The sequence below is a fragment of the Pantherophis guttatus genome, chromosome 4 (genome assembly GCF_059756535.1).
Source record: "Pantherophis guttatus breed Tessera chromosome 4, ASM5975653v1, whole genome shotgun sequence".
Taxonomy (NCBI): Eukaryota; Metazoa; Chordata; class Lepidosauria; order Squamata; family Colubridae; genus Pantherophis; species Pantherophis guttatus.
This window is the reverse complement of record NC_142066.1, coordinates 32,498,856-32,525,324: the sequence shown is the minus strand read 5'-3', so window position 1 is coordinate 32,525,324 and position 26,469 is coordinate 32,498,856. Positions and strand designations below refer to the sequence as shown.

The 26,469-nt window shown below is 39.4% G+C and overlaps 1 protein-coding gene across 1 annotated transcript; it reads right to left on the bottom strand.

Moving 5' to 3' along the window:
- Positions 1 to 6,935: 6,935 nt before the first annotated feature.
- On the bottom strand, positions 6,936 to 24,544 carry LOC117669161 (sulfotransferase 1B1-like). The gene is made up of 7 exons (XM_034423391.3): positions 24,097 to 24,544; positions 22,824 to 22,952; positions 22,625 to 22,722; positions 22,404 to 22,530; positions 12,569 to 12,663; positions 8,466 to 8,646; positions 6,936 to 7,144 (listed from the first exon to the last, which is right to left on the bottom strand). Exons 1-7 carry the CDS (start codon positions 24,275 to 24,277, stop codon positions 7,035 to 7,037), a joined length of 921 nt encoding a protein of 306 aa, XP_034279282.1. The 5' UTR covers positions 24,278 to 24,544; the 3' UTR covers positions 6,936 to 7,034.
- Between the last annotated feature and the right edge of the window lie 1,925 nt (positions 24,545 to 26,469).

Below are 26,469 nucleotides of genomic sequence, written 5' to 3'. Positions count from 1 at the left end.
GTGGATTAGCCAATCCCCGGCGGATGTCCTTATAAGGACATAACAATATATAATGTTGAAATGCCTGTAGAGTTCACACTTGTTGCTTACTGGCTTGATTTATTGGACATAGGTAAAAGGACAATTATTTTTTTATTGTAGATTTTATGAAAGGTACAGAGGTGAACTTGCCTTGGGAGTAGAAGGTCAGGCCACTGCCTCAAATAATCAAGCACAAAGTTCATCTCCAACTTCTCCTTCAGCCATTCTGAAAAAACTTCTGATCTTCTATGATACATTCAAGCATCTATCACTTGTTCAACCAAGTAGATTATGACTTTCTATTTGGTTTCTTTTCCACTGAATCCCAGACAAAAAATTCTGGAAAATAAGTTTTTCATTAAATATTCAGATAATGAGATGTATTGGCCACCCACAATGCCTCACATGAACAGAAGATAGATTTGAGTCTATTGCAGGGGTGAAATGCTCCTGGTTTAGACCGGATCGCCTGATCCGGTAGCGATGACAGCGAGTGGTTCAGAGAACCGGTAGCAAAAATCCATGCCCACCCCCATGCCCAGCTGAGCCGTGCGATCATCAGAGGCTTTTTGTTTTACTTTTAAAAGCCTTTTTTCTTCAACCAAAAAAATGCTTTTAAAGGTTAAAAAAAAAGTCCCTAATGATCGCGCGGCTCAGCTGGGATCAAAAAAAGAAGCTTTTTTTTCTTTTAAAAGCAAAAGGAAAAATGCTTTTAGAAGAAAACAAAAGCCTCTGACGATCAGGCAACTCAGCTGGGATCGTCAGAGCCTTTTAAAAGCATTTTTTTTACAACCTCTTCGGCCGAAGAGGTTGTAGAAAAAATGCTTTTAATAGTTAAAGAAAAAAAGTTGGCCACACCCACCCAGTCACATTACCCCCCTACCAAGCCATGCCCACTGAACCAGTAGTAACAAATTTTACATTTTACCACTGGTCTATTGGTAAATCACAATGAACTGATCTGTCCTTTCAGCCTGTCCTGTGGCTGGTATGGACCTCCCAATGGTTACATAATGGAAGAACAGATGATGTTTGCCATCTACTGCATTCATTGCAAATACCCTGCCCCCTTACCACCAATATATTCAAACTGCTTCCCATTCTTAGCTGTTTTCAAGTTCTTCTAAGTCAGGGGTCTCCAACATTGACAATGTTAAGACTTGTGGCATGACTGGCCAAGGAATTCTGGAAATTGAAGTCCAAACGTCTTAAAGTTGCCATCATTGGAGACTCATGTTCTAACTGATTGTCCACTTTTTCCCACTTGACCTGAGGACAATACTAGCAACAGAAGCCTGGGCAACCAAATAACTAGTGGAGCCCATGGCATCAGTGGAACCCACACCAAGCACATGGATATAATTTTGTATCTTGTGATGATTTAGACTGCAAGAAACCCAATAACCTGAATACTTGCACTATGGACCTTTTCCTGAAATCTGCCTTTTCCAATGTTTAGATATACAGATACTTGTAAAAGATACGGGACAATTCCCAATAGGCTGAGAACAGTTTAATAAGTAATCTACCAGATTGCAGAGAAATGATGCAACTGTTTAAATGTTAATCTGCAAATGTTTAAATGTTTATTTAAAGCAAAAGGTAACTACTGAGTTAATGGATTGAAGCAGGTTTTGCCAGGAAATTCAGCACTTAATAATTTATAAAGTCATTTCTAGTAAAGTCAAAGAAATGAGGAGGTGCCACTAAAACCTGATTTATGGCTGCAAAGTCACATGTGAGTCTCTACAGAAATTATATCGGTTTCAATCTTCGGAAAAATGTAAGATACACATCGGGGAACTTATACCTGGCTAAGAACTTAAATCACAATAATAACCACTCTAGCACCATCTATCTTCACTTTGTTTTTATTGCAACTGGATCCTAATTGCTAACATTGCAACTGATGTAGTGCAGAATAATATTTGAGAATTTATGGTTCCAGGCAGTGATAGCTGTTTGTGTTTTTCCAAACTGTCAAGGAAATACCAACATATTTAAATACCTTCAACTGATAGGTACTAAAACTATCAATGGATCTAGGAGATGATCTCTTTGCTTAAGAAAGCAACTAGGTTGATTGTAACTAATTTTTTTCTCTCTTCAGTAGAAACTATGGACCCAGAGACTTTTCAGACGAGTTACCACAAAAAATTTAAAGATGGTATTATTTATTTGTTAAATTTGTATGCCGCCCATCTCTTTACTTTGGGTGGATTAGTTAGGCTAACTATAAATAGGAGCATACTAAATTTCGGAAAGTATAAAAACAAGTTCATGATATTCAGGGGAAGTCTTGAGACCTAAAGGTCAATAGTGAAAACAGCTATTTTTTGTGATAGCCCTGATTTCACCATGGAAAACATAGTAGAATGGTGTTTATGAGTCTTTGGAGTAACTTCATTCCATCACAATTAGAATGCTTCAAACTCATTCTTCATGATATATCAATTCAATATTCATGTAAATAACAGAATAATAAAATTGGAAGGGAGCTTGGAGGTCTTCTAGTCCAACCCCCTGCTCAAGCAGGAAATCCTATACCATTTCAAACAAATGGTGTCCAATCTCTTCTTAAAAACCTCCAGTGTTGGAGCACCCACAACTTCTGGAGGCAAGCAGTTCCACTGATTAATTGTTCAAACTGTCAAGAAATTTTTCCTTAGTTCTAGGATAGTTCTCTTGTTAATTAGTTTTCATCCATTGCTTCTTGTCCTGCCTTCAGGTGCTTTGGAGAACCTGTCTGTTAGGCAAAAACTTTTTGGCAAAAAGATTTGGTCAGTGAGGACAATTAACGAGTGAAATGGCTTGCTTCCAGAAATTGTGGGTGCTCCATCATGGAAGTTTTTAAGAAGATATTGGACATCCATTTGTCTGCAATGATCGAGGTTCTCCTGTCTGAGCAAGAGGTTGGGCTAGAAGACCTCCAAGCTCCCTTCCAACTCTGTTATTCTGTATTCAACATTTTAGACAAAAAAGTTCCTAGAAATGTTCCTATAGGATAGTGAATTTAGATTTGTCCACTGGGAAAAAAATAGAATCTATTTCTCTTATGAGCATCTTTTTTAAAAATATTTCTTGATGATCTGACAGAATGTCTCCAATAATTTAGAGTTATATTAGAAGGAAATGCTCTCTCTTTAGCCAATGCATTATCTGAGATATCCAAGAAGTGTTGCCAAGTTCTCTTCAATTGCCATTTCTGTGCAATGTTTAGTGGAGAAGTAACTGTTGCATCTGGAGCACATTAAATGAGATTTTACTGGACCCCTTCTTTTACCACTTTGCTAAATAATCAGGAGAAAAGCAGGCTCTGCTCTTCTTGTGTGTTTCATAGCAGATTGATCATATCAGCAAGTGAAGTTGTGCACAATTTGGAAATTAATTATATTGGGTGATATATTTATATTGGGTGACCTCCTAGACTCACAGCTAAGATTAGAGCAACATCTGACAGCTGTGGCTAGGGGGACCTTTGCCCAGGTTCGCCTGGTGCACCAATTGCAACCCTACTTGGATCGGGAGGCTCTCCTCAAGGTCACTCATGCCCTTGTCACCTCACGGTTAGATTATTGCAACGCGCTCTACATGGGGCTACCCTTGAAAAGTGTTCGGAGACTACAGTTGGTCCAGAACGTAGCTGCGCGAGCTGTCGTAGGTACACCCACATTACACCAATTCTCCGCGAGCTGCACTGGCTCCCTATTGGTCTCCGGTCACAATTCAAGGTGTTGGTTATTACCTTTAAAGCCCTACATGGTTTAGGGCCAGGGTATCTTCGAGACCACCTTCTACCGCATAGTTCCCAGCGACCCATAGATCCCATAGAGTTGGTCTCCTCCGGGTCCCGTCAGCTAAACAATGCCGGCTGGCGGGCCCGCGGGGGAGGGCCTTCTCTGTGGCTGCCCCAGCTCTCTGGAACCATTATCTCCTGAGGTCTGGACCATCCCCACCCTATTGGCCTTCCAAAAAGCGGTGAAGACCTGGCTTTTCCGGCAGGCCTGGGGCTATTGATCTCGCTCTTGCGATCCGGTGAGATCCGGCCATGACTGGTGTGAATGAGTTTTAATGTATTAATGTTTTTAATTTTTAAATGTTTTTTATAATGATTTTAAATGCATTGTGAGCCGCCCTGAGTCTTCAGAGAGGGTCGGCATATAAATTGAATTAATAAATAATAATTTGCAGCTAATATCAGAAAAAAAATGCTGAAAAGAAATGGACAGTCTTACCATGTCACCAGGCTTCTTAAGGCACTTACATTGCTAGCATAAAGGATAAATATTTGCATGTCTTTTCTTTCCCCTGGCCTAAGGATGCAATATAGACTAGGGTAAATGAGTGTAGATTGTGGTGTGTATGAGATTTATGGCACTATCAAAATCTACAAAAAAGTGAGCAAGATTTTTTTTTTTTTACAGATAGAATAGAATAGAATTCTTTATTGGCCAAGTGTGATTGGACATAGAACGAATTTGTCTTGGTGCATAAGCGATCAGTGTACATAAAAGAAAAGATACATTCGTCAGGAATCATAATGATAGTTGCAGGGAAACAGTCAATATAAACCTTAAGGATACCAGCAACAAGGTTAGTCATACAGTCATAAGTGGAAGGAGATGGGTGGTGGGAACTATGGAAAGATTAATAGTAGTGCAGACTTAGTAACTACTTTGACAGTGTTGAGAGAATTATTTGTTTAGCAGAGTGACGGCATTTGGGAAGAAACTGTTCTTGTGTCTAGTTGTGTGCAGTGCTCTATAGCATCGTTTTGAAGGTAGGAGTTGAAACAAGTTTATATCCAGGATGTGAGGGGTCTGTAAATATTTTCACAGCCCTCTTTTTGACTCATGCAGTATACAGGTCCTCAGTGGAAGGCAGGTTGGTAGTAATTGTTTTTTCTGCAGTTCTAATTATCCTCTGAAGTCTGTGTCTGTCTTGTTGGGTTGCAGAACCGAACCAGACAGTTATAGAGGTGCAGATGACAGACTCAATAATTCCTCTGTAGAACTGGATCAGCAACTCCTTGGGCAGTTTGAGCTTTCTGAGTCCTAGCCTTATGACAGAATTGGGACCAGAATTTCCATTGCTAAACAAGTTGGCTATTAAATGAGCCGTGCCCACTTTTACCACCTTTTGGCTTGGTTTTTAAGTGAATCATGTGTTTGTTAAGTGAATCATATAGTTGTTAAGCTTCCCCCATTGACTGCTTGTTGGAAGTTGGCTGGGATGGTTGGAAATAGCAATCACACGATGCCTGGTTGCTGCAACTACTATAAATATATGCCAGCTGCCAAGTGCCTGAATTTTGATCACATGACCATGGGGATGCTGCAGTGGTCATATGTCACGGGCAGTATAACTCTGAACAATTGCTAAATGAATGGTTGTTAATCGAGGACTCCCTGGGCAGTATCCTCACAATTATGGTGTCACAATCGAAGTCTTGTCCCTTTCAGTGTGTGGCATCTACAAAAGGGGCAGCCCTTGATTTTGTGCCTGCAGTCTTGCAGATTTTGACCCTTCCCCAATTCCTCACAGAATGCAGGAATGATTCTCTTTAACAGAATAACCAAATAACAGCGTTGGAAGGGACCTTGGAGGTCTTCTAGTCCAACCTCCTGCTTAGGCAGGACACCCTATACCAGTGATGGCTAACCTTTTTGCTGTCGCATGTCAAAAGTGAGGGGGAGTGCAGGGGGGTCGTGCGTGCATGTGCCCACACCCATAATGCAATGCGCCCCACCCACCCCCGTGCACGCACACATGACCCCCCCACTCCTCCCGCTTTTGGCACGCAATGGCACAGTGGGCCCAGTAGGCCCATTTTTTGCCCTCCCCAGGCTCCAGAGGCTTTCTTGGAACCTGGGGAGGGCAAAAACAGCCTTCCCCACCCCACCGGAGGTCCTCCGGAGGCCAGGTTAGTTTCCCGACTTCTGGTCAGCGCAGAAGGCTAGAAAATCAGCTGGCCGGCGTGCACTTGCGCACTGGAGCTGAGCTAGGATAACGCTCGCGTGCCCACATATATGGCTCCGCGTGCCACCTGTGGCATGTATGCCATGGGTTTGCCATCACGGCCCTATACCATTTCAGACAAATAGTTGTCTAATCTCTTCTTTAAAACTTTCAGTGGTGGAGCATCCACAACTTCTGGAGGAAAGTTGTTCCACTGATTAATTGTTCTAATTGCCAGGAAATTTCTCCATAGTTCTAGATTCCTTCTGTCCTTGATTTGTTTCCACTCATTGTTTCTTGTCCTGCTCTCAGGAGTTTGGAGAATAGCTTGACTCCCTCTTCTTTGTGGCAGCCCCTGAGATATTGGAACACTGATATCATGTCACCCCCTAGTCCTGTGATGGCGGACCTATGGCACATGTGCCAGAGGTGGCACGCAGCACCCTCTCTGTGGGCACATGAGCTGTCGCCCCACTTCAGTTCTGCCGTGCATGCGCATGCGCCTCCTGCCAGCCAGCTGGTCTTCAGGTCTCTCCCATGTATGCATGCATGGGAAGTGGGGCCCATGCAGGGGCTGCTTGTGCATGTGCAGGGCGCATGCGGAGGGGCATATGTGAATGTGCGGGGGAAGGGCCCATGCGTGGGCCCCGTTCATGCATTGCATTTTAAGGGTTTGTGCGCTTTGGGCACTTGGCCCAGAAAAGGTTAGCCATCATTGCCCTAGTCCTTCTTTTCATTAAACTAGAGCTACCCAATTCCAGAAACCATTCTTTATATATTTTAACCACCAGTCCCCTAATATCTTTGTTGCTCTTCTCTGCACTCTCTCTAGAGTCTCAACATCTTTATTTTTAGCTTTTATACTCTCTCTTCTAGAGAATTTGGTCCTTTCTCTCAATCACTCAACCACTGCAGAACCTATTTTCCCCCATATGGATATGTGCACTGCATCCTCATTTTTAATAGCAAACTCATTTATTGCAACAATAGTGTACTGCAAGGGACTGTATTTTACTCTTTGATCAAGTCCCAGAGAAGATCATTTCCTGAGTCTGTCATTCTTCCTGGAAATGTAAACTTGTCCCTTTCATCTTCTGCTGGTAATGTGCGTCAAATACCTCCCTTTGAGCCACTGTGAAATAATTCTTCCAATCACCAACTGTACCTGAGGAAATGCAACAACAATAAAAAAGAAAATTAGGGGGAATTTCAGGATTAAGAAAAGCCTTAGGTTACATCTGCAAATTCCATTCCACCATATTCTCTCCTAAAATCTGAGATTACCACCCATTCTTTTATAAAAGATAGGTGTCTTTTCTCTCCAGCTTTCTCTGAAGAAGGCAGAAGAAAAATCAGGATTGATCCATTGGTACGTTTGTTTTCCAGAAGACCTTTTCTGCATCTTCTACATTTCCCTTTTTCCTTTGTAGTAGGGCCCCAGTGATGAAGTTACCCTGCTTCTGCTTCTTCACAAAATTTAAAAAAACAAAAAGCAAAAAAGCAAAACAAATTGTGGAACATCTCTCATATACATCATACGATTTCTGAATGTCCCAAAGGTGCTTTTTCAAAAGGCAACTGGCTTTTCCAGTTGCCTTTTGAAAAAGCACCTTTGGGATAACTATGGCATCGATGACTGAGAATCTCCATTGCCATGATGCCTGAATGGTTTTCCATATATGCTTTGGTTTTGTGTGTAACATTTGTGTCATAGTTAATTTCACTTGTTCTTCTGGGTCAGCATTAGATTTACTCTGCATATTCATTCACAAGTGCAACTTACTCCCAAGAAAAGTTTAACAAGATGGCAGCCCACTTGAGATACAAGTGCTGCTGTGTGGCAGGGTGAGCTCCCGTCTTTTGCTTCCGCTCCTTGATGGGAATATGAAAGGAGCTGCTATGGGCATTCCCCAGGCAATGGTGATGTCACCAGCTAATCCTTTTGACCCAGAAGTGTCTTAAGCAGTGCCTTCGACAAGAATGGGATGGCAGCTTCACACACACACACACACACACTCACTCACCAAAGGCTAGATGCTATAAAGTTTGGACCATGGATAAGGAAACTCTGCAGGATTTGACATAAAAGTAGATGGATAATCTACTGCCCCAAATCTGTTTCCTGAAGCCTCCAGCACATACCTAAATCCCAGTTCCTAAATCACTGATACTGTTTCATGTTATATTAAGGCAGTAAAATATAGTAATACTGAATGAATGTAGCCCTTCTCACTCTATTTCCTTCCCTCAAATTCAGGGTAAAACAAGAAATTGCAGTCACATCTCCATATCTGATTGGATTTTCATCCATTCTATAGTCCTTAACCTTCACAAAAATCTTCAGTATCAACAGCCACCAAAACATTGCTTATTCCAGATATAAATGTTCCTAATTTAGAACTAGTTTAAATTGCCTGTTTTTCTTCCTATTTTAAGGAAAGTCACTCTACAAATAAAAGAATATCATTTTGAGTTCTTGATCTTACCTTTCCTCATGAAGGAGCTTTTTGACTTGTCAAAGAGGGAACTGGGTACGGTTTCATAATTTGCCATGGGATTCTCCTTCATGATTTCAAATGTTGCCTTATGCACTATCTTCTGAACAATGTCTTCAGACAAGTCGACCTGCAGGAAATCTTTTACACGGTGGATTTCATGGGCTAAATCCTGGCAGAAGATAGGCATGGATGGGGAAAAGGCCACAATGTGAGCAATGTAAAGTTAATTCATTACATGCTCTTAGATGCTGAACAGATTGTTGAGAGCATGCAAAAAATGGAGATGGAGAGATAGTTTTACTTCCAAAAGTCAAATCAGATGATCTTTGAATCTATTTTACCTATATTATTCTTCTAGCATCTCACAATTGTCCTGGGCACTAACTTGGAGGAAGCAACACTTGACTTCAGATGTGTGAGAACAACTTCAATGCAAAATGGGCATTTTCTTATGATAAATGTGCACTTTGAAAAGATGCACTGGGAAAGAGGAGGAATGGACTAATAAAAACATAAGGGACAAAAAAAATCATGTGTCTGAATTTTGAGCACTCAGCAACCAAACAATATTTATGTCCACTGATAGCATCCTGTGGTCACATGACTATTTTTTCTGAGGGTTTTGCATTTACTTTCAATTTTCAGCAAAACCATATCCATAGCAATCCATTGGTTTGCTTAAATAATTGTAGCATTCATTTAATGACAGCCTCAAAAAAAATTGTAAAATCAGATTGGTCCTGTGACCAACCTATTTTATAACCATCATGATTTACAACCGTGATGGGCAGGCTACATTACAGTTGTAAGTCGAAAGCAATCTATGATTGTCTTAATTATGGTTTAGTATGTACCTGGAGTTCGCAGCAGATATTTTCTCTTTGCATCCTAAGAGAGCCTAGGATTGAACTTTCAACCTTCTGAATGGGAGGCAAGCATCTATACCTCTAGGCCACCACACTGCTCACTTGACTGAATCCTCAGAACTGTGATTTATTCAATAAATCATGGTTTTACAAAGCTCGGCTTTGTGCAACGTATGAACCAAGCAATATAATGTTTTTTAGATGTACCTATGTTTACACTCCTCTAAAGCAAAGACATTCCTGAGTTCCTCCCACCCCTTTTCTCCTGTTACTAAAACAAAGTTAAATTCAGTTATGCAAAGCCACTTAGCATATTATCTTCCAATCAGAAAAAACAGATTTCAAAAACATTTCCAGTAACTTTAATGTACCATGATTCACCCCGAAATATTTCAACTTATCTATAACAAGGTAAAAATAGTAACTTGATCATTTTAGTAATTCTTTATGTCTAAATAATATTTCCCTATTTATACATTATTGTCTACAACTGCTGTGAAAGCTGTAGGTTTTCTGGAATTCTTCTATTTCCAAGAGATCCAGGCAGGAAATTAGTTACTTAATGCTATAAAGTAATCTTGAAACCTCCAGACAGATTGCAATTCATTAGTCCTTGAGTCAACTCAGAAAAATATTCAGGCACAATGTTTGCTATTGCATTGCTATAACAAGACTAGAATTGCTGCTATTCTTAGAGTTTTAATGTAGGACAATATTGGTGAATTTCTTTGGCTTCAATTCTCTCCCCCCAAGTGTCATTTGGCATAAAAGTGGCCACCATTCACTCACTTAATTTGGGATGAGGGTGGGAGTAGGGGGAGTTGAAGAAGCAGAGTAGGATATTTATAGGTGGAGTACTTGGGATGGTGCTCTGTTAGTCTGAAGTTGACTAACAGCTCGCAAGTGCAGAAGTACTCCACATCTATATTTCTGAATATAGATCTATCCTAATTAAAAAATAAATCCAAAATTAGCCTGGTTGACAAGTCACAGATGGGAGAAGGGTATGGATTGAAATGGTAAAGAGCGTTCAATAATGAGTAAGCTCTCCATTTAACTAGTATTGTAAAGAAATAATTGTTGGAACTGAGTCTCATTCTCATGGCTGCTGGCATCCAAAAGAGTATGCATGGGCCACACATTTGGAGTGTAGCAGACTTCCCTTAAAAAGTTCTATAAATTTTTTCTGCTGGAGAAAAAAATTATAGTTCCTAGATTTCAAAGGTATGTTTGAGATGTGTCAGGTTAGAGCTCTGGGAGACAAGAGAAAAGCCATGTTCCCTTAGTCAGCACTTTTGAAAGGGCACTGGGTTCACATATTTCCTTTTCTAATCATGCTTTTGGGATCAATTAGAATAGTGCTGGAAGGGACCTTGGAGATCTTCTAGCCTAATCCCCTGCTCAAGCAGGAGACTCTAAAGCCTAAACCATTTCAGACAAATGACTGTCCACACTCTTCTTAAAAACCTCCAGTGATGAAGCACCTACAACTTCTGAAGGCAAGCTGTTCCACTGGTTAATTTTTCTCACTTTTAGGAAGTTTCTCCTTAATTCTAGGTTGCTTTTCTCCTTCATTTGTTTCCATCCATTGTTTCTTGTCTTGCCTTCAAGTACTTTGGTAAATAAGTTGAGTCCCTCCTCTTTGTGGCAACCTCTCAAATACTGGAATACTGCTAACTTTTAATTGCTTTTCGGCTATTAGGAACCTCAGGATTGATATTTGATAGCACTGGATGAGTTTCTTTCAGTCCTTAGCAAAAGTTTTACGTAAAATTGTTTTTTTAAAAAATTTTTTGTATCTTAATTATTTTTGCCTTGTCATCCAGGTCCTGGTTGTCCCAAAGGTGCTTTTTTTTAAGATGCAACTGGACTTTCACCAGTTGATGGCTTAATAAATAATTAATATGATCTACAAACAACAAGCCAAGAGAATGACCTGGATAGTTTTGCTAGTTTGCAATTACAGAGGAGGCTTGTTAAAGTTTTGAAGAAACTTGTGAGAAGGGACAAATAAAAATTGAAAAGAAATCAAATTCTACAAAATTATTTGCGGGGGGGGACTAAAGATTAAGATTGTTAGAAGTAAAAGGAAGGAATATTAAGATTGATGTGATCAAAGTTAAAATAGATATTTATTTATTTATTTACTTTACTTCCTTGCTTACTTCCTTATTTTTTATTGCTGGCATTTTCCCATAAATGCAAGGTCTGTTTGTCTTTTTCCCTCCCATTCAACAGAAGGTTGATCCATTTGGTTGCAACAGGAATTGACCAGACAGTTTGTCACTTTAGCCTGACACCTGAGAGAGAGTGACTTGTCCAAAGTCACCCAGTCAGCTTTCATGGCTAGGCAGGACTATAACTCAGAGTCTCCTGGTTTTTAGCCTGGGGCTTTAACCATGAGACTAAACTGGCTCTCAACATGTTGTTATCTTTTAATGGACTTTTGCTGACATCAGGATTGAAATGATGATGCTTTATGGATTTGTTAATAAGATAAGAGATGGGATATAGGAAGAAATTGTTTTACTTCAAGAGAAGATAAGTTATTAAATTTCTTTATACTTCTTTATACTTTTTTTATACTTGTGATAACGGTGGGAAGTAATTTCTTTATATATTTATTTTCTTTTTCTTTACTATATTCTTATTTTTCTTTCTTTTCTATTTTTCATCCTTTTCTGCACCTTCTACATTTCCTTTTTCATTTTTCCCAACCACAACAGTTTTTACTGTTAAAGTTTTACTGTTGTAATTACAATCTTTTTTTAAAAAAAAAATACTATTTATAAAAAGAACGTAACATTTCATAATGTTTACTGTGAAAACGTTATGGTCTCATAAGATTTCAACATTCTTATGGGAAAATTTTCATTCTCACCCAAGCTATGAGGTTGAGATGCTTCATGAGATTTCATTGGTGTGGCTGTGAGTGTGTATAAACATTGTGGGATGCTGTAGGCATTGTTTGAGGGCTGGCAAAATCCCTGATTTTGCTACCGATTAGCATAATATTCTGTTTTCCACAGCAGTCAATGAAATGCTATACCTCTGAAACCCCTTAACCAGGACATGAAAGCAATAATCTACTGATACTATTAAGAAAATGTGATTCAGATCTTTGCTTAATCCCTAAGATTGCACAACATTTACAATGGTGATTTCTCCACCACTTGGAACTTCCTCTTTTATGTAGATTCAGTTTCTCCACTACTTGGAACTTACTTTTTTCATGTCTTCATAGAAGACGTAGAGAATACGATGATTATCTTTCTCATCCCAATAACGCCGTACATGATCATACCAAGATCCCCAGGCAACTAAGTCACAAAGTAAGGTGGAAAAAGAACAAGGAGCATCATTCATTTAATGAAATCAATTGATCAATAGCAATGCAATAATACATGGTCACTTACCTGTCAATCTCATAAGAATTAATGGCATTTATATCCCAATAAGGTTTTCAAAGCAAATGTGGCAAAAGGGAGGAGAGAAGTAATTGGGAAAACAATGGGAATTAGGTTTTGAGTTGGATGGGGTAGACAGAAAGTAAAAATGAAAGGAGAACACTTTACAATATGTGTTGGGGTATATTTATAGAATGTATTTCTATGGGAGGAATGGAAGGCATGAAAAAGAACAAAAGGATGACGGACTTATATAAAACAATAGAAAGATACTTCAGAAAGGAGCATGATTGAACGGAAGTGTGGAAGTAAGGAAATACAAGTAGTCTTTGACCATAATTGAGCCCTAAGTTTTCGTTGCTAAGAAGGCATTTGTTAAGGGAATTTTATGACCTTTTTTTGCCACAGTTGTTAAACGAAATCACTGCAGTTGTTAAGTGAATCAGGTAGTCATTAAGCAAATCTTGCTTTTCCTGCTGACTTTGCTTGTTGCAAGCCAGCTAAAATTATTATAGAGGGTGCTATAAAGTGCTATGAGGCAGTATGTAAGTCTAAGGCTAATGCTATTGCCATTGCTGTCGCTATCCCATAAAAACATGCCAGTTTCCAAGCACCCAAATTTTGATTACGTGGCCATGGGGATGCTGTTGAAAGTGTGGAAACTAGTAACGTCTCTTTTTTCAGTGCTGCAACTTCGAACGATCACTAAACGAATGGTTGTAAATTGAGGACTACCTACAATGGGTGAGCGATTACAAGTGGCAGAGAGTGTAAATTGGGCATAAATGAATATGAAAGAGAGGCGTCTATATGGCTCTTACTCTTCCCATTTTCAGCGGACATTAACCCCTGAAAGATTATCCAAATGGTAATGTAGGCCCTCACAAAAAAAAAAACCCTCTCTTTGCTGTACGTATAATACTGAAGTCTTAATTCATTTATCATTCTATTACTTAATTAAATCCACATAGATGATTATACACTTTTGTAAACAATTTATATATTTTTTTTTATCAAGCTTATCTGCACATATTTTAACTAAATAGCATCATCAGAGAGGAAGCATCAAACAGATGATGAGAATAGTAATTTCTAAAAGTTACTTACATTTAAAAAATGAAAAACAAACACGCTTCTTTTGCAACTGAAAGTTTTTCTGTGTGTATAATAGATCAATCTGCTCCTACAACCCCAACTGAAATCCTTCTGCCTAAAACTATAACTTTTGCAAACATTTTCTCCTTCAACCAACATTTGAACTATTCCCTAACAGAAACCAGATTTTAAGAGAAGTGGAAAGAGAAATCAGATACAAAACAGAATAAAAGTCTTACTTTAAATAATTATAGATGAGAAAAGACTATTGTGAGCGTACCATCTCTGCACCCAAGATTGTTTTCACACAAGCCTAGAAATTGTATTTATACACCATGCTAAGCTTGGTTATTTTCAACCTTGGCTGTTTTTAGTGACTTAAATAGCACAGACCATTTGACTGATCTATGGATCAATGTTTTTGCAGAAATAAAAAAAAGATTATAAGCAGGTTAAACTGGTTGAGTTTAGGGTTACAGACTTCATATCTCCAGAATGGACTGAGATACATTCTTCTCTCTCTGGAACTTCAAACATAATTGGAACAAAGGTCAATAACTGGAACAAGAGTCAACTAGAAAAAGCAATGGCCTCCTGGTTATATAAGGTGGTTTCCAATTAAAAAATATTGGATACTGGTACTGCAGTAAAAAAAAAGCAAGCTATTTTAGGATGGAGTTTCCTTATTTTGAACTATTAAAATTTGGTACACAATGTAATCTGAAAGTCACACAAAAGTGACTCCTGAAAGGTTTGTAGAGACATCAAATCCCTTAATAGCAGTTGGCACTGCCAATTTTTTTAGCAAATAAAATTAAACCCAGTGATTTAAAGGATGGATAACATAGCAGGAAACAGATGAGAGAAAATCAGTTTATGAAAAAAAAGGGTGTGGATGACAATTAAGAAACTTCTGAAGGATAGGGGGTTTTTTTTTTTTTTTTTTTGGCAGCCTTTGAGTCAGTTTTGACGTCACATGACTGCCTGGAAATCTCTTGCATTTTTTATGTCAACGTATTGAAAGTGGATTGCCCACAGAAAGAAAAATAAACAGAATACAGAGCAAATGATCATGGCTGAATGAAGAATTAGTGAGTAAATGAACTCTTTGTAATTCACCTCTGGCTAAGGAATGGAATTGAGATCACTCACAAGTACTTTATACAGCTGTTCCTCGTGAGAAAACCACAAGATAACGATCTCTGGTGGTTTTAGAACTCTGGGAGATGAGAGAATAGCCATCTTTCTCAAACTATTATCAGTGCCTTTTTAAAAAACACCAGCTTTGTGTACTTCCTTTTCTGGTTACTTTCAAAATTGCTTGTTGACTGCTTTTCAGCTATTAGGAACTTTTGGATCAGTATTTTATAGTTCTGGATGAATTTCCTTCAATTGTTAGTAAAAGAAGTTTTAAATGCAAGTTTAAGGACTTCAATAATTTGGAGGGGGGGATAAACAGCAAAAGGTTGATTGGAACTTTAGTTTTATAAAGTTACAAATGGATTGAGGGTTCAGATGAATTTGAAATAGGATTTTGGAATTAATTATAAGAAACCTTTTTAAGATTGTCTGCCTCCATAATTGGATTACGGATTTCCTGTCTGGCTACTCTCAGAGGGTCAGATTAGGTAATCATATCTCTTCAGCCCTTATTCTTATTACTGGTACACCACAGGGTTGTGTGTTGAGTTCCTTACTCTATACTCTTTATGTACATGACTGCATTCCCACTCACAGCTAGTAATACTATTTACTAAATTTGCAGATGATACAACAATGGTGGGACTCATCTCCGGGGGTGGGGGATGAGTCTGCCTATCGAGATGAGGTGGACTGGTTGCTTTCGTGGTGTGGAGACAATAACTTGTTCCTTAACCCCAATAAGACCAAGGAGTTTATAGTGGACTATAGAAGGAGTAGATCAGACATCCAGCCCTTGCTTATCAATGGAGATCAAGTAAAGCAAGTGGGCAGTTTTAAGTTTCTGGGTGTTATCATAAAAGTGGACCTGACCTGGGGCACTCACATTGCAGCACTGGTCAATAGGGCCCAGCAGAGATTATACTACCTGAGACTTCTCAGTAAACAACAACTGAATGAAAAACTGCTGGTGACCTTCTACTGCTGCACCAGAGAGTGTATTTTAACTTACTGCACCTGTGTATCAGGGGTGAAATGCTCCCGGTTCAGACCGGATCGCCCAATCCGGTAGCAATGGAGGCAGATGATTCGGAGAAACGGTAGTAAAAATCCCTGCCCCCCACAATTGCCCAGCTGAGCCGGGCAATCATCGGAGGCTTTTTTTTTATTTTTAAAAACATTTTTTCTACAACCTCTTTGGCTGAAAAAATGCTTTTAAAAGTAAAAAAAATGCCTCTCATGATCGTGCGGCTCAGCTGGGATCATCAGAGGCTTTTAAAAGCATTTTTTCTACAACCTCTTCGGCCGAAGAGGTTATAGAAAAAATGTTTTAAAAGGAAAAAAAAGCCTCTGCCGATCAGGCAAATCAGCTGGGATTATCAGAGGTTTTTTTAAAAAAAGCTTCTGCCGATCAGGCAAGTTAGTTGGGATTGTCAGAGGCTTTTTTTTAAAAAAAAGAAAGCTTCTGCCGATCAGGCAAGTCAGCTGGAATCGTCAGAGGCTTTAAAAGCATTTTTTAACAACCTCTTCAACTGAAGAGGTTGTAGAAAAAATTATTTTAAAAGTAAAAAAAAAAAAATTGGCCACGCCCACTCAGTCATATTACCACCACCACCAAGCCACGTCCACAGAACCAGTAGTAACAAATTTTACATTTCACCACTGCTGTGTATGGTTTGCCAATTGCACAATGGTAGATAGGATAGCAGTCCAGAGGGTTAACATCATTGCCCAAAAGGAGAGAGGGACAGGTGGCTTTGGTTCTACTGACCCAGCCACTTCTATCATAGCTGCCATCACTACCCCGATAACATCCCAACGGCCTCGTCAGATCATTGTGTTGCAGGGTAAGCCCTTTGAGGGGATTTTGGATACTGGAGTGGATGTTTCAGTGATCTCTGCCAAGCAGTGGCCTGCTGCCTGGCCAGCTGAGCCCTGTCCAAGTGTGTGGGGTGTGGGGGGTCAACAAAGTGCACGTCAAAGTGCAGAATTTATTTCAGCTCACTTGCCTAATTCAGATTTGGTTATTCAGGTCCGCCCTTTTATTAGATATTCATGTCAGCCTTTGGGGGCGCGACCTGCTCAGTAAATTGGGGGCCACCCTCACTTTGGAGGACTGAAATTACTGCCCTCACACTGACTTGGATGGCTAAAGAGCCGGTGTGGATTGATCAATGGCCCATGCCACACAAAAAATTAATGGCTCTCCATCAATTAGTACAAGATCAGCTGCTTGCGGGTCATGTTGTGCCATCCACTAGTCCATGGAATACACCTGTGTTTGTGATAAAAAAGAAAAGTGGCAAATGGCGTTTGTTACATGATCTTCGAACCATGAATGCATGTATTCAACCTATGGGCCCCTTGCAGTGCGGGACACCAAATCCTAATTTGATTCCCCAAGATCATGAGGTGATGGTAATTGAATTAAAGGATTGTTTCTTTTCCATTCCTTTGTGTCCCTCTGATCAGGAAAAGTTTGCATTTACAGTACCTGCGGTGAACCATTCAGAACCCAATAAACGCTATCACTGGACGGTTTTACCACAGGGAATGTTGAATAGTCCCACATTATGTCAATTTTATGTTGCTGAAGCATTTGCTCCTTTTCGCAAACGTCATCCATTGGCCTTGGTTTATCATTATATGGATGACATTTTAATTGGAGCACCAAAAATACAATCTAATTGGCTTTCTGAAATACAAAATGATTTATGTGTCTATGGGTTGCAAATTGCCCCAGAAAAAATACAGCTGCACGCTCCTTATCTGTATTTAGGGCATAAACTGTTGCAGTCTTTTTCTGCTCCGGCTTTTCCTCATTTAAAGTTACCCAAAGTTATTTCCTTGGTAAATTTGCAACAATTGCTGGGTACTATTAATTGGGTCCACCCATATTTTTCTTTACCTACGCATTTATTTAGTCCATTGTTTGAGTTATTGACTAAAGGAAAAAAGCCAGGAGATTTAATTATAGTTCCATCTGTAGTATTTGCTACAGTTGAGAAAATTAATAACATCTTAAGTACTCAGTTTGTGGATCGAATCCCTCATAGAGATTGTCAGTTATCTTTGTTAATATTTCCTACTAGTAAACTGCCCACAGGAGTATTGGCTGTTTTAGAACAGCAAAAAGTATACTGTATTGAATGGCTTTATTTGCCAAATACACCAATTCAAAATGTTTTACCCTTTATCCAAGCTATTGCTGAAATTATCACCTTGGGGCGTACTCGAGCCTGTCGAAGAAATGGAACTGATTTAATAAATATTGTTCTTCCTATCTCAAAATCTGACCTTCACTTTTATTTTCAGAATAATTTATCTCTTCAGTGTGCTCTAACTGACTATGTAGGCTGTATTTCATACTATCTGCCTAAAGATCCTAGGTTTGCTTGTTTAATGACTTCCTCCTTTCCTATTCGCTCATTACTTTCTTCTTCTCCACTACCGCAAGGTCTTACAGTTTTTTCTGATGGAGGACGAACAAGAGGAGCTATTGCTTATAAGGATCCTCGTGACGACATCTGGAAAGTTTCCTACACTGCAGGACAGTCTTCACCTCAGCGCTCAGATTGTCTGCAGCTATCTTAGCTTTCCACACTTTTTCTCAACAACCTTTCAATCTGATCTCTGACTCTCAGTATGTCTGTCAACTTATTTTTAATCTTCCAGGTGCTTATATCACGCCCAGGATTGACTCCAACCTTATGGCTTTATTTCTCACTTTACAGCAATTACTACAAGACCGGAAGCATTTGTATTTTGTCTCTCACATACGCAGTCATTCATCCCTTCCTGGGCCTCTTTCTGACGGCAACAGTCATGCTGATGCTGCTGTTCATGTTTTACCTACTTTATTTACAGATCCATTTTTTAGCCATTCTTTTTTCCATCAAAATGCCAGAGGGCTGGCACAAGCTTGCCATATTCCACTAGAGTAAGCTAAGCAAATAGTTTCATCCTGTCCTCAATGCTCTGGGGCATCCCCTTCAGGAGACAGGGGAGTTAATCCCCGTGGTCTCACCTCTAATCAATTATGGCAAATGGATGTTACCCATGTTCCTTCTTTGGCTCCTTGGAAATATATTCATTTATCTATTGATACCTATTCTGGAGCAATTTGGGCTACCCCTCAACGAGGAGAAACAGCTAATCATGTTATTTCCCATCTTTTTTCAGCCATTACAGCTCTGGGCAAGCCCTCTTCTTTAAAAACAGACAATGGGCCTGCCTATTCTTCACATGCTTTTTTGCAATTTTGTACAACCTGGAATATTGTTGTTACTCATGGTCTTCCCTATAATTCCACAGGTCAGGCTATTGTGGAACGTGCTAATAGGTCTTTTAAGGACTGCCTTCACAAACAAATAAAAAAGGAGGGGTCTCGGGCCCCAAATTTGTCATGGGTAACACAACAGGTTACAAAAGTTTTATTTACTTTGAATCAATTGAATTTTTCAATTTCTAATTTGACCGCTTATCAGAGGCATTTTCAACAAAAAACAAGTTTGCCTCCTCCTCTGGTATATTATAGAGCATTACCAGACAAAAAATGGTTAGGACCGGTCCCTTTGATTACTTGGGGGCGTGGCTATGCTGCTGTGCTTACATCTACAGGACCTTTGTGGGTACCAGCACATTGTGTTTATCCGGCCAAGGATGTCGTGGCACCAACCCCTGAACCCTATCCCAGAGATGGCAAAGATGACTCTAAGACAGCATGGCAACCAACCCGATCCCGTTGTGCCAGTCATCCAGTGATATGGGGAGATGTGAAGAATTTGACCACCAAAGCGCAGGCAGTGCTGCAGCAGCAACAAGTGGAACAAACACCCAAGAATTTGTGCGCTGCCATTTTTGCGGTTTTAACTGCCAATTCCTTAGTCATAATTTGTTTGTGCTTGATTGTTAATAACTGTACTTTGGCATCAGCAGCTGTCACCCCACCTAAACATTCTCTCGAACAACGGATGAAACAAAACCTATGGGTGCAGCTTGCAAACATCACACAAACTGATGCCTTTTGTTTGTCTGAAGCTTATGATATGGAAAATTTGCTTTCTACATGTTTAATCCCTGTTTGTACTCCTACTACTGTAATTCAGAACCTTACTGGCTTGGGTAGATATTTGATAGAAGAGCATTATAACTATAAGACTATAGCTAGTTGGGGGGTAGCTGCATATTATCCACCTCCTAACGCAATTGATTTGCATACTCCAGTGGTGGCGGTCCCTGAAAATGTAACATGTGTAAAAATGGTTAATTGTACTTCTTCAAGCAAAAATCCTCACTGTCTTTGCATTAGTTCACCTGTTTTAAACTGTACAGCTTTTGAAGAGGCTTCCTTTAATTTTGCTCATGTTTGGTTACCACAAGGGTGGTTTTTTACATGTGGTCAAGAAACCTTTAATTATATTCCTGCTAATATTAGTGAAATGCAGTGTTGTCTTAGCTGGTTGGTTCCTGTTTTGCTTTCTAAACAACAACTTCACTTGAGCTGTATTCGGCGTGAGGTCACCCTAGATGACACTTGTAACTCTGAAGTAGAATTACTTAGTAAAGCAGAATACAGATCATTGTCTATATCTATAGTGGGTATACCAGCACTTGCTTCACGTGCTCATCGGAATCTTAATGCTATTGCGTGCAATCTAGCAAAAACCATTAATGCCACTTCTTCAGCGATTTCAGCAATCAATCATGAGCTGCAAGCTTTTAGAAAAGCTATTCTTCAAAATCGTGCTGCTGTTGATTATTTGCTTCTACGCCAGCATTTGGGTTGTGAAAGTTTTGAAGGACTTTGTTGCTTTAACATTTCAGATGAGTCACGGAACATTCAGCATCAACTTAACATTTTACATAATTTGGCCTCTGATGTAAAAATTGATACTTTAGGATCTTGGTGGGAAAGCCTTTGGTCTTCGTTACCAACAGGCTTATTGGGAAGCATCCTACGTTATTCAGTCATCATTTGTACTATTTTAATTGGTGGGTGTTGTTTTGTTCAATGTCTTCCCTTTTTTTGTAACGTATGTATTTCTGCATTTCGCCCAAAACCACCTCTCACGTTGCCTTAGGGTCAGGTTTATGCCTTGTATAAACAACTGCAGGGATATTCCTCTCCTGATAATAACCCCTTTTCTGGCCCCTCGTAAGAGGATGGCTTCACAAATAAAACAAAACAGAGTGGAATGTAGGTCAGTGGGTTAAGGGTCACAGTGCCAGGCTGTAGCAGCACACTGCCGGCTTGTGCTCTGTGGGTCTTTCCTGCTTACTGCATTATTTCATAATTGGCTTGGATGATTTAATATAAGCTCACCTAGAGAAGATGGCAACTTGAGAGGGGGGTGAATAACTTCTATCCAATCAGAATACTATTACTGTGCTACCTTTTGTCTGCTTATGTAAAACTGTATAAAAATAAAGTTCTCTATGAAGTCGAGAGAGACATCTTGGAGACATCATGAAACAGAGCAAAAGCCTGGACCTCTGATTTACAACAATGAAAAGAAAAGCATTTCTTATTTTCCAAGTAGATATTCAAGAAGAGTTCTATACAAAGCAAAGTTCACTGGCCTAACATTACAATTCTCTGCCTCCAAAATCAGAATTCTGGTATTATCTTTATTTATCTCTAGGGCCTAAGTAAGAATAAACTGCCCATGAAGAACCTGTGTCCCAAAACAAAATTTTGGTGGTGGCATCTCATAAGACTGGCAAGGAGCTAATGGTGTGATCTGCTTTTGGTCTTCAGCAAACATAAGATTGATTTTCCAATAAGCTATTGCAAATTCTTGTAGCTTAGCCAAGTTGATATTGCAAATTCCTCACGGCTACATTTCAGAATTGCTGAGCAAGCTTTGGAAATTGCATCATTTAAATCACCTTTGCTTTTAAATCTATACAGTATTGCTTAATTAATTAAGATAAATGGGAGAAACCAAGTTCTCTAATCTTACACCTACTAAGGAAGAGAGCTAAGTGGATAGATAGTAGAAGTACCTTCCCTAAAATATTCTCAGCAAAGATTTAGCTGTTGGACTCCCCAATATATTGACCAAATCAATCATCAGACCATCCTCAAATATTGTCTGCTGGAGAGGATGCCTTATTTAAGGTATTATTGTGTGCGCTCACTGTCCCTTAAGAAAAATATAAAAAGGAGGCAAATCCCAGTCCCCAGATATTTTGAATTGTGGTGCAACTTTAAAGACCTAGAAAGATGCACAATGCCAGCTCAGGAATGCGTTTTGGCGAATCATTCCTGGCCAGCTGAATGGATGTGGTGTATCTCTGTTACTTTTTAATATTTACTCTAAAAATTGTTTTTGGCATTTTGCTATGGTTTCAGCTATTGTCTCTGAAATCTGATGAACACATTGGCTACAGGCTGGCCACTGGTTTCAACACACCTTTGCCTTCCATGAATTTTGTAAGATACTCTTCCCAGGTCCCTGGATCTGGCTGAGTTAAATTCATCTGGTCAAAGAAGTAATAGGATACCAGATTATCCTTGGCATTGCGAGCAACGTAGATCATCTGTAATGGGATAGAAAAGAGAATTGTATGCATGTGACAATAGATTAGGGCTGAGGATGGGACAAAGATACGAAGGAGCCTTAAATGAACTTACTTTGCAGTTATTTTCCCAAAAGCTTTTAGGAACAAGCTGGTAGGGGAGATGGGTCTTGATCACACGAGGAGACGGAGCATTCACCAATTTATCAACTCCTGAGGAAGAAGAAGTAGAGTAGAAGACAACATTGGTCCAACAGCATATATATTCAAGATCTAGGGCTGGATATCAAAGTAGCAATGCTTCCTGGCCTTACCAGAAGGCATAGGAGGTGGAGAGCAGATTTCTAAAAACGGGATCCGCACGTATATGGGGGCCCTGTGTGCCTTTTCCAAATCACCTTTGTTCAATACTAGATCCACAATTTCTTGCATCCATGTGGTACCTGAAAGCCCAGAAGACACAAAGAATTTGGACAATCGCTTGGTGACAGTAAAACCTCCCACCACCACCACCACCACTACAGTTCATGACAGTGGGCCCACCCTCTTATATACTGCCAATGTACTAAATTGTATAAATGGTGCAATATTAATATTAATCATTCAACAAATGCACTATTGCATGTAGCAACACAAATAAATATTCAATTTCATATGAATTAAAACAGCACTACCTGCACATGACAAAAAAGTATCAGCGGAATTGAGGGGGGGAACCCAAGATTTGTGAAAATAAAAATAGTTTTTGGAAAAAGATCATAGAGTAAATGTTGTGGGAGGGGGAGGGAACTAAACAGCCCAGTGAGGACTTAGCATGCTCTTGCAAACAGGATATATTTTGTTGGAGAGTAGAAATGGAAAAAGAAGACTGAAGAATGGGGTTTCCTGAATGGAAGCATTCATTGCATCTGAGGTCATCTAGAGAAGCTTAGAGAATACAGGACAGAAAAATGTCTCATGATTATCTCAATTCCTTATTTTCCCATTCTTGTTTCATGCATTTTGAAATAGTAGTGCACAAATTAACAAGCAAGCCACTTACAGATAGTTTCCTATTGACAACCTTCAACCTTTTCACTTCTAAGACAGTTAATATGTTGAAAAGCAAAACCTTGAGAGCAGACTTTTTTTAAAAAAAAAAAAATCAAACCTGTGTTCTATTTCTATAAAATGACTAGTTTTACATCTTTGAGAAGTATCATATGACGTTTAATCCATATAAACACTGATTTATGAAACTTGAGTGCCAGGATAGTTGGATCTAGTTTATCCTAGCGTGCATTCCAGCATTATCAAAACAAGACTCTCTGTGGGAAATCTACTTAACCCTGGAAGTACTCATGAAAAATCTACCGTCGGCAGACAATCCTTCATCCAAAACAGATTCAAAAGGTGCAAGAAAAAATGCATTACTCTCAGTTTTTCAGCACATGCCATATGTCCCAGTTTTAAGAGCTGTTTGTCACATCTGAATAGAGTGACTGGCTTGTTACATTTTTGTGCCATCAGTGCTCAACTCTTCTCTTTATTATCCTGACGTTTGTTCTTGCCACCTTCCCTCTACTATATTGCCCCATAACATCTCACCTGCTTTAGGATAAGTTGAGATGATCAAGTCATCTGGTCTTGCCTGAAAGTTTTCAATGGGATCCCATTGATTTGCAATAGGTTCCATCAGGGGGATTCCACGGACCAGCGTCAGCGGATACCTATAAAAGACATATGAATTCTTGTGTAAAAGATCATTGTAGTTCTGGTTTTCAGCCATGATGCCTTTTCAGGATTGAAAGTTGTGCAGTCCTTCTCTAAGTTTTCTGAAGTTATTCTCTCCGAGGAAAGCTGCCCTCGCTCCTTCTTGACTGTAGGCACCGTTTGCTGCGCAGCCCTTTTATCTCCTTCCAGAAACCTCTGCTCTCTTCTCATTAGTATTGCCTCAGGAGAGTTCAGCACTACGAAATTCTTTGCATTCTGTTATTTCAATGAGCCCAACCCATTGTTTACCAACCAACTAGAGTGTCAGGATACGGAAACGCCCAGAGAGGTTGGACTTCTGAGTATTTAATCTCTGGGTGTTTTCATGAAGTCTTTTACTGAGCAATTAGCCTGTTACAGGATCTTTATAAGGGCTTCAGATTACACACATTATGAATCCTCTAGGTTTTTTTTTTTTAACACAATTTTTTAACTGACAGATACCTAACATATGGAAGCAATACACATACACATTGCAAATTTTCCCTCCAGGGGTAGAGAACTGGAGCCAGACTCATAATAAACAAAGCATTCTAAGCTCCCATAGAACTCTCATTTCAAGATGAGTCTCCCACAAGGATGTTTTTTTGCATATTGGTCACAGAAGGCATGTCTTCCAGCTTGTTACTGACATTGAAAACAATATACAGTCCAGCAGGGAAATGGTGGCCTCCATTTGAAAATAGAACAAAGTCTATTATGTAAACATTCTGGTTTATATGGATGAGGAACCAGACACAGGTCAACAATCTGCAAGAATCAAAATAGCTTTCTTCCAATTCTCCTCTGCTAGGTGTACCATCCTTGTGGAAGGTACTGAATGTCACAAGACCAATATTTTCAGTCAACAAGCTCCTCAAGAGGGAAGACACCCTTAGAAGGCGCTCCAGAATAAGACAGGTATAGCAATAGTATCTGAACAAGTCCCAGTGTCTGGCTCTAGTTGTTATGACAACTTCCACATAGTGCCGAATGAAAACTACAGATAATTCTTGTTTAGCAATCACAATTGGGACTGGCAACTTGGTCAATAAGTGTGAGTGTGACTCTGCTTATGATCTTACATCAGCTTTCCTTTGCTTTATAGACCTGTGAAAGTCATAAATGCAAGGGATTAGTCAGAAAATTACTTTTTCATCACCGTTACAACTGTGAGCAGTTGCTAAATAAAGCAGTTGTTAAACACGGATTAACCTGTAAAAGGATAGGTATCAGTGATGGGCTTCTAGCAGCAGCCAGGTCCTATATATTCTATGTCAACAAGAGATATACACATACACAGTTTTTAGGATCTGATTGAGGTATGACATGCTTTTGAATTGCAGGCCTAGAAAAAAACGCAAAACAATTAATTAGTGAAATTTGAAATCAGCAATGTATGTACATTGCAAGTTACAAATCTTACTAATTCTTTTGCATTCTTTTCTAAGTCAGCCGCGCATAGTTTTACACATGGTCCTCATTTAATCAGCAACATTCAAATTCCATGCAGTGCTGAATGACTGGTAGTTATGACCAGTTCTTGAAGTTCCTGCTATTCCAGTGCTCCCATGATCATGTGATTGCCATCCAGACAGTCAGCAACTGGCCAGTATTTCCAATTGTCACAGTGTCCCATGGTGACATGATCTGCTGCTGGTTTCCCACAAACAAAGTCAATGGGGAAGCCAGTAGGAAGTCAGAAGCCATGATCATGTGGGGATCTCATTTAACAATGGTAGCTGGAGACTGCCAGAACTGCTGTTGCTAAGCAGCATGGTGATGTGACACTGTGCTTTACAGCCACATCATTTAACAATGAAAACTCTGGTCCCAATTATTGTAGCTAAGCAAGGACTATCTGCATGCATTTAAACATTTTTCCCCAGACTTGTATTTATTCTCAAAAACATTGTAAGTAAGCATCTCTTAATACCATATGATGTAAACCTAATAAAGGTGTATCCTAACATTTATACACCTCCCTCAAAGTCCCTAATGATTAGTTCTATCGTATTCACCATTCTAGATCTATGGAAAAGAATTATGAAATTAGTTGGTATTTTATTTTCCATTCCTAGGCTGAAGAGATAACAGGTGACTGACTGATAGAGAAACCTTTGGCAGAGAAACTTTTGATCATGTTTCTTCTGCTGTTCTGCAATCCCAGCCAAGCCCTGATGCCAATGTAGGATTCCCATAATGCCCTTACCTTTCAGCACATTTCTT